The following is a 19,451-nucleotide window of genomic DNA, read 5'->3' as shown; positions in this document are numbered from 1 at the left end:
GAGCCGAAGAGCTCTGTGTCCATTGTGGGGATGTATTTCTTAGGCTGCGGTTTTTGTTGTGGTAGATTTCTGACGCCCTCATAAGGAGAGTGCACCTGACTGAGGATCAGTGGGGGAAAGGCACGCTCACTCCCAGGATGACCACGGACTTCGACTTGAGTCTGGACAACAGCCCTCTGCTGCAGTCTATCCACCAGCTCGACTTTGTGCAGATGAAAAGTGAGTGCCTGCGCCACCCCCCGCCCAGTCATAGCAGTACCCCGAGTGGATCCTGGTGCTGGAAGCAGGATAAAGGCGGCTTGCCAGATTGCAGCAAACAAAAGGCAGCCTCCAGGTTTATAAATCAGCTGAGAGGTGGGAAAGTCCACACACACACACACACACACACACACACGCACACCCCTCTGGTTAATGTTACAAAAATCTGGAGTGGCTCCTATCTTATCATGTAATAGAAATGTACCCTTTTAGCTGGGTGACCTGCCTCTCAGAAAGTCAGATAAGTCAAGATCAACTCAATGCTCGCCTCTTTGAGAATCTTAGAGATTTCACATGCTCAGCATCAGAGAATAGCTGACATAAAAAGAGGAAGAAAGAGAGAGAGCTGTACATAAATAAAATCTTGTTACAGATAGTAACCCAGATATATTGATATAAATCAAGGGAGTTAGAATTGAGACTGCTTCCACAGGAGTAGAGATAGTGGCAAACAATTGAGTGTAGATTAGCGGGAATTTGAGAGGATCAGAGTCAGCCTGCCTATAGTGGTCAGGAAAATGAGAGCCTGGACACAGAAGGAAAATGAAAATATGAAATAAATTTTAACTTTTTAAACTTTTTGGTCCATGCAATTCAGGGATATGGCAAGATCTGTTTGCGATTTGGGGTGGCTGAGGGGAAGTACAAGTACTTAAAATTATCTTAAGGAAAATAACTCTTTGAAAAACAGGTAAAAGCTCAAACCAAACATGCAATGATATTTTTATGGCAGTGTAAGTAATAGCCCATTTGAAAAATATTTCTGATTTTTTAAAACTTCTTATTGTGAAATAATTATACATTCACAGGAAGTTGCAGCAATATTAAGGAGAGGTCCCCTGTACCCTTCAGCCAGTTTCCATCAGTGGTTACATCTAGCATTTAACTATCACATAATATCAAAACCAGGAAACTGACATTGGTACAGTGTGTGTGTGTAGTTCGGTGCCATCAGGTCACATGTATAACCGCCTCTGCAATCGAGATACAGAACGATTCCATCACCACAAAGATTTCCCTCCTGCTGCCCCTTTTAGTTACACCCACACGCCTCCCCTCCCCCATCCCCAATCCCTGGCAACCACTGATCTGTCCTCTCTCCCTCTAACTTTGTCATTTTCTGATCTTTTTTTAAAACTGAAGAAATTGATTTGCTCCTTGCTTCTCCCAATTTAAGCATCCGTGTAGTAAATAACTTAGAATTCAGTGCCTTAACATTTTTGTTTCTTAAGAAAAATCTGCATGCGTGCTTTTATTAGACAGAGAGAGCCATATAACCCAGCGAGCGTTAGGGCTACAGACTACATCGTGCAGTTACAGTCATCCCTGTCCCTGGTACATGTACGTCCCTCATTTTTTTAATGGATTTTGGCCCTCTTTTATTTTCAGTTTTCTCATCTTTTTGTTTCATATGTATTGCTTTGGGATGCCTTAATTTTCGAAGTAAGCAGTGTATAGATTATAAATAAAAATCCTTCGTTGTAGTAACAAAAATAGTTAGCATTTACTGACTGCCTACCAAACCAGACACACTCCTAATTGCTTTCCATGGATTAACTCATTTTATTCTCACAATCCTAGTAGGCAGCTGAGAAAACTGAGACACAGGAAGACTGGGTTACTTGCCTGAGCTCACCCAGCTAGTGAGTGGCACGGCCGGGATTCAAACGCAGGGAGCATGGTTCCAGAACCCACACCCACAACTTCTGGTTTGTGCTGCAAAGTTAATGCCTTACTAAGTGGCTTCTTCAAGGAATAACTGAAGTCTTCTCTTAAACTTCAGAAATTTAATTTTTTGTTGCAGCAGTGCTTTCAAGCTTTAAAATTTGTTTTTCTCTAACACCTACATGGTAGCCTGTGATGTGTCACCATCCAAGTAGTATAGAGAGCCTGAGGTAAAGCCCCCTTGATCAGCCTCTCTCTTTGCCCAGTTCCTTCAAGGAGGTAGAATCATTGAAAGGTTATGTCACAAGCAGCTCAGAGGAGAAAATGTGTCACAAAAGAGCAATGTAAGGGCTTTTGGTGGAAGAGAAAAAAAAAAAAGAGCCAATCCAATTAGCCTTGGTGATGGGGCAGGAGGAGGGGCAGGTAGAGGATAGAAACCTCAGGGCTTTCAGATGGTTTAATCAGCTGGAGAGTCCTCTCCTCCCCCATCCGTCCTGAGTCATGTCCATCTGCCATGGTGGAGTCCCGGCCAGCTGGCACCATGGTAACTATTGTACTGGAGTGAACTGGCCCTTCATCTGATGTGGGAACTGCAGGTTCACGTGTCGTGCATCACAGACCACATTCCTAAAGCATTCTCGCTTGGCCATTTAGGGCTGCACACAGGAGTTAAGTGTGGACATGACTGTACACACAGGAGAGAATGCCACACACGCTAAAGGCCAAAATGCAGAAAACTCTCACAGCAAAAATTCACCTGGAACACAAAATTATCCAGAACAGTTATTTATGAATTTAATATTAGCAGGTCATTTGGTATGAGACTGGATTATTCCATTTTCCTTTTCAACACTTCATGTTAATTTAATTTACTTCTGTTAAGTATCCCTCTGCAGAGTTCATTTATAAGCTTTGCTTTGTGCTCATTAAGTTTAATTAATTCAGTGAGAGCCCAGTCCTCCTTAGAATCTGAATAATTTTTATCTGTCATGCTTTCAACGGAAAGAAAAAGCCAAAAGGTATGACACAGTAGAACTTGATTGACGGTAGTTAAGACTTCTCCTACTGGCCCCTTTGATATCTGTTAGTATATACACAACCGTGCCTGGTGTAGTGTTCGTCTTTTTATTTTCTTAGGATATTCATAGTCAGTTTAATAAACTGTGCTTTCACAGCTTGTCAGTAAAAATATCTCAAGAAATTACACCCCAATATCTATGTACAAATGGCCAAATTTAAGTAGCATTTGGAATGGTGTTAATCTGACCATTGTGAGACTAACAATATGTTAGTTTCAATATATGATATCTAATTGTGCGAAGTGGATTAGTAGAAAGTTTAAAATATTTTCAAAGTTACTAGAAATATGCATTTAAAGCTATGATTCAAACTTACAACTAGAATATCTGTTTAATTCCTGACTCAAAATCTGAGTATCTCTCTGGTTTTGAAATTTCATCTCAGGTGCCTTTTTTTTTTAATATCAAAGAAGATAGGTCTGTGGTTGGTTTTTAAATATTTCCACTTAGGCCAACTGCTACTCAGCTAAAATGCATTGCCTAAAATTATTCTCTTATTAGTTAAGGATTTAACTGATCTGCTCTTTCCGATTCCACATCACCCTCAAGCAATTGAGATTTGAGTGGAGAATGCTGGTACCCTCTTTGTTCAAACATCCCTAAATTGTGATGGCATGTTTTCCAGTTGCATTTTGATTAGAAAATCATCTTACCCTCTTTCTAGACTATGGGAGTTGTGCTTGATCTCTCAGGCTTTTCTTTTGTAGAAAACAACTGATTAAACTTTGTTTTCTGTTTTTATTATGGAGTAATAAACACATTTTTCCTTAATTCTAAATTGCTATTTTCAACTCTTACCAGGTCATGGGAAGGAAATTTTAATTTTTTTTTCCCAGTCTATCAAGAGCTCTGCTGCTTGGCTCAGAATAGATTTCAGATACCTACCCTCTCCCAGAAAAATATTACCCCAGAATTGCCTAAGTACACAAAGTGTTCCAAGGTTCAGGAGTCAGTACTGAAATGAAACACCAGTGTGTTCATTCCAGCCCAGGATGAAACATTGACCTAATGGTCTATCAAGCGTTTTTAGCACATAGACCAATGGCTGTTAATCCCTTGAGTGCCTCTACTCACCTAAGGACACATTTATCTTCATTAACTAATGTTGAATGTTAAAAGCCCTGAGTATGCACCAAGGTCATGGGCAAGGCCAGTATGATCTGAACAGACCCTCCTGTAAATCATGGAGAACGAATGCACAGAGCTTTGGCAGTGATGGTGATGAGCACGCGTGCAGACTCGTGTGGAATCTGTTCATGGTCTGAGGGCCTGGAATTCGTGTCCTCAAAGCCTGTGTTCACGTTTATCCTTAGCAAAGTATTAGTGATAGCTTTCCAGAAACAGCCTGTCCTTCCTCTAAAGTCTAAACTTTCCTCAGATGCCATTTGTATTGTTCAACCACCATAAAAAGGAAAGACAGTCTACAAAGGAACCTTCAGAGAACATGACAGAGTAGAATTGCTTTCCCAACCACCATAGCTCTTAAGGTGAAATGTTTCTTTAATCTATACCAACAATTCTTGAGAAGCTTTATTGTTCACATTATAGGAACCAAAAATGTTTCATTCCTCTTGGAATTAGGCCTACACTTTCCCTGTCATTCACTATTACTGAACCCCAGACTGGAGAGGCGATAAAAACATCCAGCCCCTGGAACCAACCTGCTGGGCATCAAAACCCAGCTCTGCCACTGACTAGTGGTGAACTCTTTCTGTGTTTCAGTTTCTTTGTCTAATATAGGGATAATAACAGTACCTACATTGTGCGGTCGTGTTGAAAATTAAATGAGTGAACACATGTAAGCCTCTGCCCACAGTCTGGGCCTCAGCAGTGTTTCCACATCACGGGATCTCTTTTCTCCCATTGTCCTCACCACACTCCTGTGAAACCTCACAGAGGAATTCTGGATGGTTGTGAGTGCTCTCAATCTGAAAAGTACTGGGAAGAGGGAAAAGTAAACAAATGTGAAAAACGTGAGAGATAATTTGAACTAGAATGGCCTTTAAAAGGTAAGACATTTGAAAACCTTGGTATAACAAGCCACTGTGGCAGAATTTAATTTTGAGATGAGGCTCCACCAGACCCCAGGGAAGTCAGTAAGAACAGCTACCCTCCTGTGTCGAAGAGAATTTTTAGCCTGAAGCTTGATTTTACAGGCTAAAAGGATACTGAGTACTAGAATTCTGATCAGGTCAGGGGAAACTAGTTCTTTAGGAAAAATAAAGATGTCCAGGAATGATCATGAAGGTGTTAAGATAGTTATTGTAGCTCCAATGATAGGAATTTCAATAAAATAAAACCTTCTCTCTCAGAGTTCAGCCCAGGAATTGTAATGCTGTCCATTTCCAAAACACAAGAGACAAATCAATTTGAAAATACTTTGGATTCTTGTAGGTCATTTATTTTATACCTAATAAAGTGAAAAAGGGTAATAATAATATAACACCCAGTATAAAATCCATTGTTCTGAAATGCCAGCCTTAGTCTTTGCTAATGAGGCTGTAATTATGTCACATTTCCTTTTATATGCAACATCACTTTGGGGTAAATAAGGAAAAAGAAAAAATAATTCTCAGCACATTGAGAAATAGATTTAGATACATGCAAATGTTTCTGGGTTCCTTCCTTCTCTCTCTTCCTTTCTCTCTCTCTCTCTCTCTCTCTCTCACTTTGCTTTCTTTGCTTGTTTGTTTAAATTTGGGACAGTGTTAAGATCTGAAGATTAGTGACTGGTTAGACTTTTTTCTCTCTTCTTGGCCTTTTAAAGTGTATCCACTGAGGACTTATGAATGAAGTTCACATGTTTTAATTACATATGACACCATGTATTTCAATTAATCTTTTAATTATACCTATGTCTATATGGGAAATTTGAGGTTTCTTATCAGAGATATTGCAAGTATTTGCATGATTCAAATTGAAAACATCTTGTGATCTTATTCTTTGATTTTAAAATTGATGAAATGTAGACTTGCCTGAAACATGAACAAAGGGAAAATGAAGACTAATAGGGCAGATAATGAAATAGAGTCCAAGAAATTGTTGTTTTATGGAATGCTGTAACCATTAAGCACAGCTAAGAGCAAATATCCCCAGGGAGAATCATTCCATGTCTCTAGAAGCCCTTTGAAGAATGGTTTGCTAAAACTTGTCAGATTTTACTCCACTGTTAATATGTTAAGATGTATTCTGTTTATACGGAAAAAAATTTAAATGACAAAGTAAGTTCCTAACTGGAATAATGACCTTAAGTTAACCTCCAGTTACAACTCCTAGATGATACCTATTACATGTAGATGGTCATTAGAATCATTCAAAGGAGTTCTGTCTTCTGTCTTCTCTTCCCAGCCAGTCCTGTAGTCTATGTATTGGACAAGGCAGTGCATTTATTTCCTTTCCTCCAATTCCAGATTTCCTCTGAGGCTGCAGAGCCATTGTTCTCTGATAAGGTTCCACCTGAACCCTGTGCAATTGAAACTTGAAACATTATTTCCCTTCCTAAACTGATGACCTCCAATTAACTGGTCGTAATTTTGATTTAATTATGTTTGATCTGGTAACTCAGGCATGGTTTTCTTGTCATGTACCAGCCTTCTTAAGTATAAGATAATAGACCTGCTTCCCGTTCACATCACTTATAGTCACTGCTTTTGTTTTCTAGGTAATCCACCATAGAACCTGTTTTCTAAACTGCTGTTAAATTAACCATCTTAGTCAGGTGACTGGCGAGGAGCAGATTTAATTCAGTGCATGACACTCCAAGTCCAGTTTTGGTACAGCATACCAGGTGTTCCACAGTTAACATTTGTTCATCTGAATGTCCCTGGACGTGGTCCACACCATTCTCTCCTGTGTTAAAGTGCTACAAAAATAAATTCATGTTTTGGTGCTGAAAAATAATTTTAAGCAGTTAGTAAAAACACTGCTCCCAGGTACATAAATTGAGTTCATATGTTAGGAACTAGGATTATTCATTCCCTGACATTTCTGTCTGTATGTCTGAAGGCTCAACTAATCTGCAGTTTTAAGTAATACAAGACTCAACACAAAATGGGGGGGGGGGCAGGGGGGTATTGTGACTAGTAACACTGTGACAGATTCTCACAAGGTCACGAGGACACTCTGACCTTCCCTGCCAGGCCCCATCTGTTCCCATACTACTCTCTAGGCTCACAGTTGACTGCTCTACACCTACAGAAAGAACAGACTTGAGCTAGTGCCTTTTTCAAGGTATAGCTGCTTTGAAAGAATGATGTCAAATTCCTCAGAAGTTTCAAAACTGAGAAATCACTGTTTGTGTCACTTGGTACCAAATTTTCAAAAATCCAGAGCTATAGCTACTTATGTGCACAAAACCTTGAGTGGAATCACTAATAAAAAATTATAGAACCTTAGAAATATAGTGGTTTCAGAGCTATTTCTCAGCATAGGCAGTTCCCATTTTATTAAATGTGGTTTAAGACTCAGAATAAACTCTATGATAAATTCATCAGCCATGTTATGGGTGAAACAGCCTTCAGTGGGCTGGATGGGACATCCATTTCCCACGTGAAACACTTCTCTTAGGGGTGATGCCTTCGGTGCTCAAGGGGGTGAGAACAGAGCCGTTGTCTCCCCGCCAGTTAAGGTAGGAAGTGCCACCATGAGCTGGGAAAAGGCAGCGCAGTAGACCAGAAACCACGGCCACTCCTGGAGACTCTAGGAGGGATCCGGTTCAGGCGCCCCGCACCTCCATGCACACCAGGCTAGCTGCTTAGCCCAGCCACTTGGCCGAAGTAAGGGCGTGCTTCTCATTCCTAGATACTGAAAATGTTGGCAGCTCGACAGAAGCCAGGGTTACACTAATTTCTGTTTAGCTTCCTCTCCAGTCCCAGCGACCCCCATCCTACAGCTGGAGGAGTGCTGCACCCACAACAACAGCGCTACGCTGTCTTGGAAACAGCCGCCCCTGTCCACGGTGCCCGCCGAAGGATACATTCTGGAGCTGGATGACGGCAATGGTGGTCAGTTCCGGGTAAGTGGAGAACCTACGGCTTGTCAGCCAAAACTGGGGACGACCTTGGAGGACCCACCATGGAGTCTCCGACCCATCCCGGCAGGGCCTGCCTGCTCTTCATCTGAGGCCTGCTTTCTCCATGTCCCATCAAAGAAGGGCAAAGGAGTCCCTGAATAGAAACTGCCCCACTCTTCTGAAGAGAAAATATTGATTCGTGCAGTACTGCAAGCGCTGGTGTCAGATTGCCTGCATTCAAGTCCCAACTCCCCCACTGGGCTCTGGGACTGTGCCCATTTGTCAGCTCTCTGAGCCTTCAGGTCCTCATTTGTAAAAAGGGGATGACAATAATAACATGTACCTCGTGTACTGTTGTTAAGAGCCACTTAGATAATTCATATAAAATTCTTAGCATACTGCAATCTCAGACCCCAGTCTACTTAGTATCCCACTGACAAGTTGTCATTTTAAGGCTGTGCTTTGGATGCAAATTATTTTTACTTGTTACATCAGCATAATGTTGCAACGTGTACAGCTAAAGAGAGAGGCAACTGCCTAACCTATGCTAAGGATGCATTATGCTAGGATTTATTTTAAGCTTTGGAAATGTCATTCTTCCTCCCTTCCCTGTTTCCTCCCTCTTCCCTCTGTACTGTGGTGAAAATCTGAATACTCATGATTTCCCTTCCTAAACTTCAAAACTCCCATGCTTTGTGACAGTTTCTGAAGTTATCAGTGGGTTATAAACGTAGCATAGAGACCACTTCATGTTTTCAAACCTGTTTTTTACAAATCATACTGATGAATAAAGATATTGCTCAGTAGATATAATATACTGAATAAATGCCAATAATAATAATAAGTATAATGCTAACTGTAAGTACCCAGTTTTAATCTTTTAATCCCTATCTGCTAATAACTAGCATTCAGTAAGCTGCCAGACCCATGCTAAACACAAGGCACTGTGCTAGTCAGTTTGCACGTATGACCTTATATAATCCTCACACCAACCTCATAAGGTAGGTATTTTTGTCCCCATTTTACAGAGAAGGAAACTGAGGCTAAAAGAGGTCAATTCAGTGCCCAGTAGCTCACAGGATGAGCTCAGATCAGGCAGACCCCAAAGCACCTGCTCCTGTCCACCCTGCAACATTGCCTCCTGACCAGCCCCGGGCAAGGGTTGGAGTTAAATGGTGGCCTGTTCTTTTCTGCCCCTCAGGAAGTGTATGTTGGAAAGGAGACCATGTGCACCGTGGATGGTCTTCACTTCAACAGCACATACAATGCTCGCATCAAGGCCTTCAACAAAACAGGAGTCAGCCAGTACAGCAAGACCCTGGTCCTCCAGACGTCCGAGGGTAAGGCCCTTCAGCAGTATCCCTCAGAGCGAGAACTGCGAGGCATCTAGAATGGCTGGCAAGCCCGGAGGTAACCCCACCACTGCCCACATTCGCAAGTGTTTCCATGACTTGCCCTGCATTCTGGCACAGAGCCGCTGTTTCTCTCCTGCCTTTAGAGAGCCCATGGTATGTGGACGTGATCAAACCAAAGAGTCCACAGTGGCAGTTCCAATGGCCTTGGCCGGCGGCTTCCTTTGATAACGCTCTAAATAAGCTGCAGCAGAAGAAGCTGAAAAGTGAAGGCCTCAATGTGCCGCGGTGTGTGAGACAGATGTATCTAGGCTCTAGGGCAGGCTCCCATTCTCCACGATACACACCATTGGCCAGTTTTGCCCAGACGATTCTCAATTGCTTTGTAGCACTGGCTTGGGTCTGAGGGCGGGGCCGAGGTCCTTTCCAGCTGTGGGTTTATCCGACTGAACGTGTTTCCAAGGGGTGTGGGGCGCAGGAGCCGTTCCGAGAGGGCCTGTCGGCCACTCTTGGCTTAACCAGCAAGTTCCGTTTCACACGCTGGGACCGAGGCTCCCTGTGGGCACCAGCCAGGAAGAGGCCAGCGCCTCTGCATTACCTCGCCATTTTCACCTTTGCCAGTCCCTCTAGGCTTGGTTAGGCTGCCCGGGGCCTCCGCACAAGGTCCATCTCCAGACAACTTTCGCTTCTCGGCTATACTGTAAATATTTTGGTCATCAAAGGCAAGCCGTCCATCTCAGGAGAGGGACTTGGGTTTGATGGCCAGGTATAACCTCTGAGGCTCTTAACATTTTCACTCTAAAAGCAATTGCAACACATGAAATTAAACCTATGACGAGGTATTTGTGGTCAGTGCCAAAGCATTTTCAGACCTTCTGGGTGTCATTTTAATCATAGAAGCCACCCCCATCCCATGGCATTCTCTGTAACTTCCCTCTGCATAACTGATTATGTTGATTTTGCTCACATTCCAAATGTTAGCTAGAAGAACTGTGCTCCGCTTCCCACAAACCTCAGCATGTGCCAGTCACCCCTAAAATGGTTCACATGGTTAAAAATAAGCACAACTTCAAATCCCACAGCAAGGTTGAAAGGCCCCTCGTCGTGCAAACCACACTTGGGGAGCACTTGTAAGTCTGAATGATGCTACTCAAAGAGAAGGATCTGGTGAAGGGGAAATGCCCACATACCTATCCCCCTTTGGGTTATAGGGATGTGGTAGCCAAGCGTCCCACGGGATGATCATTTTAGCAGCTTCTCTCTGGGAAGAGACCTATCAGCTTGAGAGCAATTGCCTCTTTTCCCAAAGCACCATGCTAGATGCTAAAGCCCTCCAGAAGTGTTCCTAGGTGCAATGCAGCAGGCCCTTGATGGGGATGGCCTTGTTTCCCATGTGTGTACAAAGTGGTTTGATTGAAGAGTGAAGTGCATGCCATCAGAGCAGGGAGACAATTTGCAGCAACGTTGTTAATCTGTGTCACCAGACCTATGGGAAAACTATTTCTATTCGTAATGCATCATGGAAATCATACTATTCTGCTAAAATCAGTTATTAGCATAGCAGCCTGAGCACTTATGTCTCTCTTTTCATCCTGCAGGAGGGTGTAGTTTCTAAGTTTTGATTAATGTTCATAAGATTATGGTGTCTAATAAATTACAGGATTGGAACTGCGATCCTTGGTACCACAGTCACAGAACTGGGGGTCATTTTCTAAAAGAAACTAACGGAACAAGTCCTCTTCCAACAAAGAAACTGTACTGTAGAAATTAATTTCCTCCATGAATTTTATATATTGTGTACAAATATAAGGTATGTATCTAAATACAAAGAAAACCCTATCCTCGTGTAGATATCAGTATTCTCTGTTACTGCACAGAAGTGATTTTCTCATGATGAAATAAAGTTCACACACATACTTTCTCCATAACTTTGGTTTGTTCTATTTGTTTCTCCCTCATTCTAATTCATTCCAACAGTGAGACAAGATTTAGAAAGCAAGAAAAAATATAATGAATAGCTTATTAGGAAACAAAAGATTTGATCAATCTGTAACAATTGAGAAAGCCTGTAGAACTAAAGAATTATACCTCTTTTTTTGTTTTTTAGAAACCAATGAGAAAAATGCCATTAACAGAGTTTTAATAAGTTAACTGAACTTATACTTTATTAATCTTATTTCTTACCATTCCTGGAAAGATTTGCTTTGGAGATTTTTTTTCTTTGCTGCTATTGTGGGTGATGGGAGGGATGGTTGGTTTGCTTTCTACTTTAATAAAATCTTTTATGTTCTTTTTAGCAAGAGTTAACCCCTTTCCAAGGTTCAAAATAAAAAGTCTGTATCACAGAAGGGTACGATCTCGAATGTGATAGCAAGTCTAACTCGTATTTACATGCATTTAGTCCAAGGTTTAAATCACTTATCACTTACACTCTCTGAACTATCACAGAACCTTCTGTTGACCTAAAGGTAACATTATGCAGGGGAGATCAACTATCCACATTGTTGTGAATTCTGACCTTTTTTTTCAAAAGCAAATTTGTTTGTCAGTTTGTTGGGCAGTATTTGATAAGTGTCTGATATGGGTATAGAGTGTTGAGCAGAGGTCACCCCAGCTGTCACGGAGCTCACAGTCTAGGAAGAGAGACAGGCCTTAAAGAAATAGACACGCAAATATTGCATATTTACAAATTATGATAAACACTGTGAGAGAAGGAAATGGGACCATAAGGAAGACATAATTTGTATAAGGGAATCAGTCAGGAAAACAATGAAAAATAATTTAATGCAATGGAATTATAAAGAATGTGTTATCAAAAGAGAAAAGGAAAGGAAAACAAATTATTAGAGGAGTTCAAGTTTGCTTAGTTCCCTGAAAGCAAAGTTCTTGGGAATGTACCTAAAACAGCCATGAGAATAAGGCCAGTTGCAGATCTAAACCAAATTACCCTGACTGAAGAAGAAACTTAACTGTAAACAATTAATAATTTTAATGAAATTTTAAAATAAGGCCCACAACCTGGTTGTATATATCTTTAAAGTAATTCATTTAATAGCTGTGATGGCTGTGTCACGGTCTCTGAAACCATCTACAAAAGAGTATTTGTTTAAAATATTATGTGACAAGGCCTTGTGAATACATAGAGTTCTAGAGCTCATTCTGTGTCTGGGAGACTATTCTCCTGCCCCCCACCCCCAAAGAAAAATAGACATGGGTGAGAATAGGACAGAAAAATGTTTGTTCATTTTTCTCTATTTTCCTTCTACCTATCTAAACAGACTACTTTTTTCTCTTATTTTCAAATCTGGAGAAAAAATAAGATAGACCAAAGATAATATTCCTGGTGCTTAGATAATTCACTGAGACTATTATCTGGCTGGAGAAAGGTCTTTCTGTGACTTCCCTCAGCTCTCAGAGCAAGGGAGCTGCTTCACACAGCCTTCTCAGCACAGAAGGAGCTGCAGCTCTCCAATCCTTCAGGGGAATTAGAACACAGAGGGTTGCACCTTCTGTGCAAAAAATACTCTTTAATCCACATCTTTGCGAAAAAGATCATTTCACGGGACACAGTCTTAGAAGTAGAATTACTAGACTAAAGAGTATGAACGTTTTTAAGCCCTTGATCTATGTTTGCAAATTGCTTTCCGGATAGATTTTACACGAGAAATGTATGAGCCATTCCATTTTTAATATCACCTTAATTCTACTATTTAGAGTTTAATGTCGACTAACAAGCAGCCTCTTCTGAAAGTAAAAATGTTTCTAACAGAGGGTTTTTTAATTCGTATTTTCATAGACATAATATTCTGATTGTCTTACATCTAATAGCTACATGAAATACAACACACTACAGGGAAAATGAACATGATCCAAAGGGGAGGAGAGACTTCTCAGAGAAGGGAGAGAGAGAAATCCTAACAGAGGGAATAACTGTAGGTAAGGTAAAAACTTCAAAATATGCCTTGAGCTGACTTTGCAAAGGAGGCCTCATTCACTCAAAAACATTAATTGAGCGAGCCGATTTGACGATCACAGCGTTGCATACAGCATGGCCCTGCCCAGTGCCTATGGGCTTTACTCTTCCTCCTTCCCTGAACTCCATAGCACCTGGCTCAGAGTGCCTAAAACTACGGTACCACCTCACCCTTCAAGAACTAAGATTTCCACCCTACAGTGTAGGTAGTCATCTTACAGTCAAGATGTAAGCAACAATGACCTGTGATTGGTAGGGAAAAAAAGGACAAAGTTCAGGCACAGAAGCTCCTGCGTTGTTCTCACGGCAGAGCCCTTCTTGTCACTTGGCTCTCACTCTTTTTATGCACAATTCCGCTGAGCTCATTGACCCATTTGCAAAGAGTACAGCAGACCGGAAACATCACATTAGAAGAGAAAGGAATTTGATATAGAAGTGAATTGAGGCTGTTGGCAGCACTGAGCAAGGAAGGTAACTGGAAAAACTGTGAACAATCCAAAAAAGAGAGAGAGAGAGAGAGAACGTTCTGTGGCATATGCTCAGAAAGTCAGAAAGCATATAATGCATTTTAGAAAGATTTCCACCTAATACATTTAAAAGTCAGTATGTATTCTGGAACTCTTGATAATGGAGTATTAAGTATATCAGAAGGCTTTATGGAATTACAGTATAAGTACCCCCCCCAAAAAATATACTATGGTAATTTTGTGTAGAGCTTCCAAGAACTTTCTTCATTGCCCATTAAAAGATTCCATGAAAAAAGACAGCAATATGAAAGCCAGCAAATATTTTTAGGATACTGAAATCCAGCAGAGGAATTGTATAAAAGCTATCCATTTACTATAAGGTCCTAAAAATAGGGATTCTTTTCTCTTCACCCTAAGACTGCTATACAGACCTTATACCTCTGTACCCATTGCTATTGTTTAAACCTCCCTTCTGTTCTGTTGCTGCAACATTCCAGATTTGCCCTATGTATTAGTTTCCCATTGCTGCTTTAACAAATTACCACAAGCTTAGCAGCTTAAAACAACACAGATTTATCACCTTACAGTTCTAGAGATCAGAATCCTAAATGGGTTTCACTGGGCTAAAAGTGAGGTGTCAGCACGACTGCGTTCCTTGGAGGTGGTTCTAGGGGAGAATCTGTTCTGTTTCTTTCCCAGTTTCTGGAAACCACCGGCATCCCTTGGCTCATGGCCCCTTCCTTCATCTTCAAAGCCAGCAGCATAGCATCTTCCAATCTCTTTCTGACTCTAACCCTCCTGTTTCCCTTTTATAAGCATCCTTGTGATTTATTACCTTGGGCCCACCTGGATAGTCCAGGATAATCTCCCATCTCAAGATCCTTAACTTAGTCACACCTGCAAAGTTCCTTTTGCCATGTTAGGTGCCATAGTCACAGATTCCGGGGATTATGACATGGAGATTTTTTGACGGGCCATTGTTCTGCCTACCACACTCTATGAGGAAAGTATTATTATTATTATTCCACTCTACATATGGCAAAACGGAGCCTGGGAGAGGATAAATGACGTGCCAGGCCTGGGCCTTTCAGCTCCAATGCCCAGCACAGTACACTTTGATGCTGACATTAAAGCAGTGCTATTTGCACTCAACCAAAAAGAGGGAAAGAGGGAAAACTATCCTAAGTCTGTTTGCTAGATGTCTGAAGACAGCTTGTAGAAGCAGTACTGTGTAGCTGCCTCACATGTTCATCCAGAAACCCCAGGCAGAAATAGGACTTTAACACTTTCAGTCATGTTAGAGTTTTGCTGTAAAGAATAATATTGCTGCTTTAAGAAGATGTGGGAATGACTGTCATTTCCGGTATAATATCCAAGCACCTCCTTGGGTCCTGTCCTTTTTTCCATGTCTTCCCTCTGGCTCCCCAGCCCCCCGGGGTGAGCTTCTCTCCAACGTGGACACTTTCAGCTGGCAGTGATGGGTCGCTGCCTGGGAAGGAAAAGGATGTCAGAGGCACATCTTTGAGGTCCTTGAAAGACCCCACCAAGTGAGGTCTGGGACTGGGAGCCCTGCTCGGGTTGAAACCACAGAGCTATTTATTCACAGAAGCTCTCAGCCCTCCAGATCTCAACTGTGAGGAAAAGTGGGGAGAATAATCAGTGATCATGAGAGAATCAGGCTGTAGATAAGACTGTAAATTGCAGCATTCTCTGCACACAGGTGCTCAGAGCACTGAGCAAAAGTGCTCTCAAGCATGGTCTTACTTGAACAGCCGTAAAAGCCATCTCCCCAGTGCTTTCCAGGATTGTTTTATCTAATGACAACAAAAGGGTTGGGACTCTCGAAATCACATCTTAGAAACTGCTTTCTAAAAGGGGACATAGAAGGTGTTATTCATAAAGATTAAAATGCCTTTTTCTCTCCCATTAGGCTCTCAGCATCACAGTACCCTTTCCAGCGTGCTAGCTCCTTCTCCCACACATCATAGAAAATAACCCAGAGAATATTCAGTGATGCAGGCAGAATATAGGCCCAGAATGACCCCAGATGCATCTGTTCAAAAGTCTCTTTGCAGATATTTTATAGTGATTTGGGGCCAGGATATGTGCTGTACTCTTAAACCTTAATGTACTGAGACACACACCCGCCCCGCTTCCCACAAGAGAATATGTAACCTTGTGGGGGGAAAAGAACCTCATCTGATCTCAGCCCGCCCACCTTGTGTGGTCAGAACCCCAAAGGGGAGGGTGACGTATTTGCCTTTCAATTCCTAACCACCACAGTCCACGGAACTACTCTATATAGACAAGAAAGATTCATCCTCAGTATAATGCAGGACGTGGAGAATGATAATTAGGTCCTCCACACAATCCTTGGTCACCCCTGAGACCACTGGAATGTGCCCCATGGCCTATAGCATCGACCTTACCTTTTTTTTTTTTTTAACATCTTTATTGGAGTATAATTGCTTTACAATGGTGTGTTAGTTTCGGCTTTATAACAAAGTGAATCAGTTATACATATACATATGTTCCCATATCCCTTCCCTCTTGCATCTCCCTCCCTCCCACCCTCCCTATCCCACCCCTCTAGGTGGTCACAAAGCACCGAGCTGATCTCCCTGTGCTATGCGGCTGCTTCCCACTAGCTATCTATTTTACGTTCGGTAGTGTATATATGTCCATGCCACTCTCTCACTTTGTCACAGTTTACCCTTCCCCCTCCCCATATCCTCAAGTCCATTCTCTAGTAGGTCTGTGTCTTTATTCCCGTCTTACCACTAGGTTCTTCATGACCTTTTTTTTTTTTTTTCCTTAGATTCCATATATATGTGTTAGCATACTGTATTTCCTTACCTTTTATACATTTCCAAGGCACAAAAGAGAGCAATGGGCTTGTCAGCCCCCAAATTTTATCTACCAGGAATTGATCTGCCTGGGGCCCTTATCCTATCCCATCACAGCTGGCAGTGTGACTTAGATGTGTCCCTTAATCTCTCTGGACTTCAGGGTTTTGTTTTGCGGGGGGGGGGGGGATTGTTTTGTCTCTAAAACTATAGACTTAGAGCAGATGACCTCTAAGTTCTTTACAGTTAATACCCCCTGGTTTTCTTCTGTGGCTTCTCTCTTCAAAATCACTGCCGAAAGCTGTTACTATTTCAGGAAACGCTATGGACTGGCATAGCCGCCTCCTGCTTCCCCCAGGGGTTCTAGTGGGTCTCAGAGGTTGCCTGTGACACTGAAAATTCAACACTAGTGGGAAGTAGCCGGTAAAGGGTCACACAAGGAAGAGCGTATGGTCCACTCTGCCTCGGCTGTAGTTTTCGTGACTCCGAGCACCAGAGCCGTCCCTGCAGCCCCAATTAAAAGTATCTAGTTAGAGGGATATGCGTTTCCAGGACAAATTCCTCAAGGTAGGTAAACCATACCTGAACAAATCCGGGTAGATTTTATGAAATCCAAGGTGAGAGGCATCATGACGGCTTTCAGAGCCCAGAAAAGAGGGGCTTTGCTCCTTTTAATTTTGACAACATGCACGACATCCCAGGGAATTGCCTGATTTTCCATAGGACCAAATTAGACCCAAACCCTATTTTCGCTTTTGGGGCATGTGCTTTGCACTTGACACTCTGGGGAGCAGCTTAGTCCTTTGGAATCTTTTGTATCTATTTAAAATATAGGAATTTTCAGTTCTTCTGATGATAGTTCCTTATAAATAATGCCTTGGTGTTCTAAATTGGAGTGGAGGACTTGGTGACAGAGTGTGCAGCTGTCCCAAGGGTGGAAAGAGGCTGTTTCATTTCTTCTTTTAAAAGGAGCTTTTCAGAACGGAAGTGTTTCTCACTTCTCAACTGCAATTAACGCCACACTTAAGAAAGATTATAATACCACCTTTCATTGTAAATTATGTACCAGTGGGACATAACTGTGACTTTGGATGCTTATTAGATCATTTAAGGACACTCAACCCCTTCATTCATTTCTTTGTCTCTTTTAAAGTCTTCCCAACAAAAGCAAATTATTGTACAGCTAGCTTATGGTTGAACTGAAACTCATCTTTAACGCTGCTTGTGCAGCTCTTAGTGACATATCTTGCCTTACTGTACTCTGAAATACAACCATCTTGTTGAACCAGCATCCAAGGACTGCTTAAGTTATGAAGCTGTTCACTACCAGACAGGAAGATAACCAAGAGTTCTACCAGAGCACAAAAGAAGCTGGGTTAGCGTATGGAATCCCTGTCAGTTTGCCTTTCCTCTTTGAATTCCAAAAATAATACCTCAAAGACTGCACTTTACATTTCCAAATGTTCCACATCTGTAGAAATCTTTAGTGCACTGTACATGTTGGAATCAGCCAAGAAATTCTACCCTCAGAAGTATAAAAACCAATTAGTAGTATGAGATACAGATTTTCTCTAAATACGGTCAGTTCTCCTCCCAACTTCATGTGTCCCATTTCCCAGCTGCTCAGGTCTAACGCAGTGTCTGCTAATGAACAAATAAAATAAATATACAGTAAGGCAAAAAAGGAGCACACCACTTAAATATTCTTTTTTTGCCTCAAACCCAAAAGTCAGTAAATAATAAGTGTGGTCCCCAGCCAATCTTTGCTTTGATAATTCTTGATTACTTCTTTCAAGCAGAGGCCCCAACTCCAGAGTCCAGCCAATCCAGGTGGGAAGGGAAAGCAGTCCAGGCAAAGGCAAGAGGAGAGTGATGGTCACCGACAGAGTTGCGGGAAAGTGTGTCTTGTCACGCTCCCATTATAAACGCAGTCCCCGTCCCAGAGTTACGGTATGCCCGGAGCTGCCACACCAGTATTCCGTTGGCATTCTGTTTCCCATTGCTCTTTCCTGCTAAACTGCTTTTGCTCAGCGAAGCTCTTCAGCAGACAGGATCAGTGCATGTGATGAAACATGACAAGAAATTAAAAATCTTCGAAGGGGCTATTTTTCTTCCTCCAGCGACCTATACATGAAAAATTAATAATAGTTATCCTGGTTATTAGCTATGACCTGAAACATAGCTTCATATCATGTATTCTGAAAAAAGCACTAACCCAATTCCTCTTTGTCATGACTAACAGAATATTAATGGCTGAAAAGCCTTCTCCAGATCTCAGTAATTGTGCTTTGAAGGAGAGGTAAGGAAGTGGGATGTACATCCTTCCTGCATCCTGGGTATAACACAGAATACACTCGGGTAGCTGTGTGTAGGCGCAATGTTAGTTGTGTGATTTGGCTAAACATGGGTGTGGCACCACTGTTCCCAGTATTGTCTTACTGTCTTTGGTTCATGTCTTTGAACATGTCCAGAGGGGCACGATGAGGAGAGTAAAGATTTGAAATCCACACCCTAGAAGAAAGGTTGGAAATCGGTTCTATTTATCCCAGAAAAGGGATGATTTAAAGCGGACCGGTGACTGCTCTCAAATATCTGAAGAACTAGCGCGCCGTTCTGTAGGGCCCCAGATAGTAATGCTGCGATTAAGGAGTCGAGTTCCCAAAGAGATATATCCAGACCAATGTAAGCAATAACTGCAAACTGGAGGGGGCTGCCCGGAGGCCATGAGATCCTCAACCTAGGGGACTTCAAGGGGAAGCTTGTGATTGCTGCTCAGATGTTATTGAGATAAGTGTCTTCC

The 19,451-nt window shown here is 41.9% G+C and overlaps 1 protein-coding gene across 20 annotated transcripts in view; it reads left to right on the top strand.

Moving 5' to 3' along the window:
* TRIM9 (tripartite motif containing 9) overlaps nucleotides 1-19,451 on the top strand; it is a 100,311-nt gene that overhangs the window by 69,637 nt on the left and 11,223 nt on the right. For 13 of the 20 annotated variants that reach the window (XM_061182541.1, XM_061182537.1, XM_061182535.1 and 10 more), the window contains 3 exons: nucleotides 66-219; nucleotides 7,859-8,016; nucleotides 9,215-9,353. In XM_061182541.1, coding sequence (XP_061038524.1) covers nucleotides 66-219; nucleotides 7,859-8,016; nucleotides 9,215-9,353 — 451 coding nt within the window. Of the gene's footprint in view, nucleotides 1-65; nucleotides 220-7,858; nucleotides 8,017-9,214; nucleotides 9,430-19,451 lie in introns of those variants that run through there. The other 7 variants (XM_061182531.1, XM_061182528.1, XM_061182524.1 and 4 more) reach the window with 3 other exon arrangements.

Source organism: Eubalaena glacialis, chromosome 2, assembly GCF_028564815.1.
Source record: "Eubalaena glacialis isolate mEubGla1 chromosome 2, mEubGla1.1.hap2.+ XY, whole genome shotgun sequence".
Taxonomy (NCBI): domain Eukaryota; kingdom Metazoa; phylum Chordata; class Mammalia; order Artiodactyla; family Balaenidae; genus Eubalaena; species Eubalaena glacialis.
The sequence above is the reverse complement of the archived record's forward strand: the minus strand, read 5'-3'. Positions and strand labels throughout refer to the sequence as shown.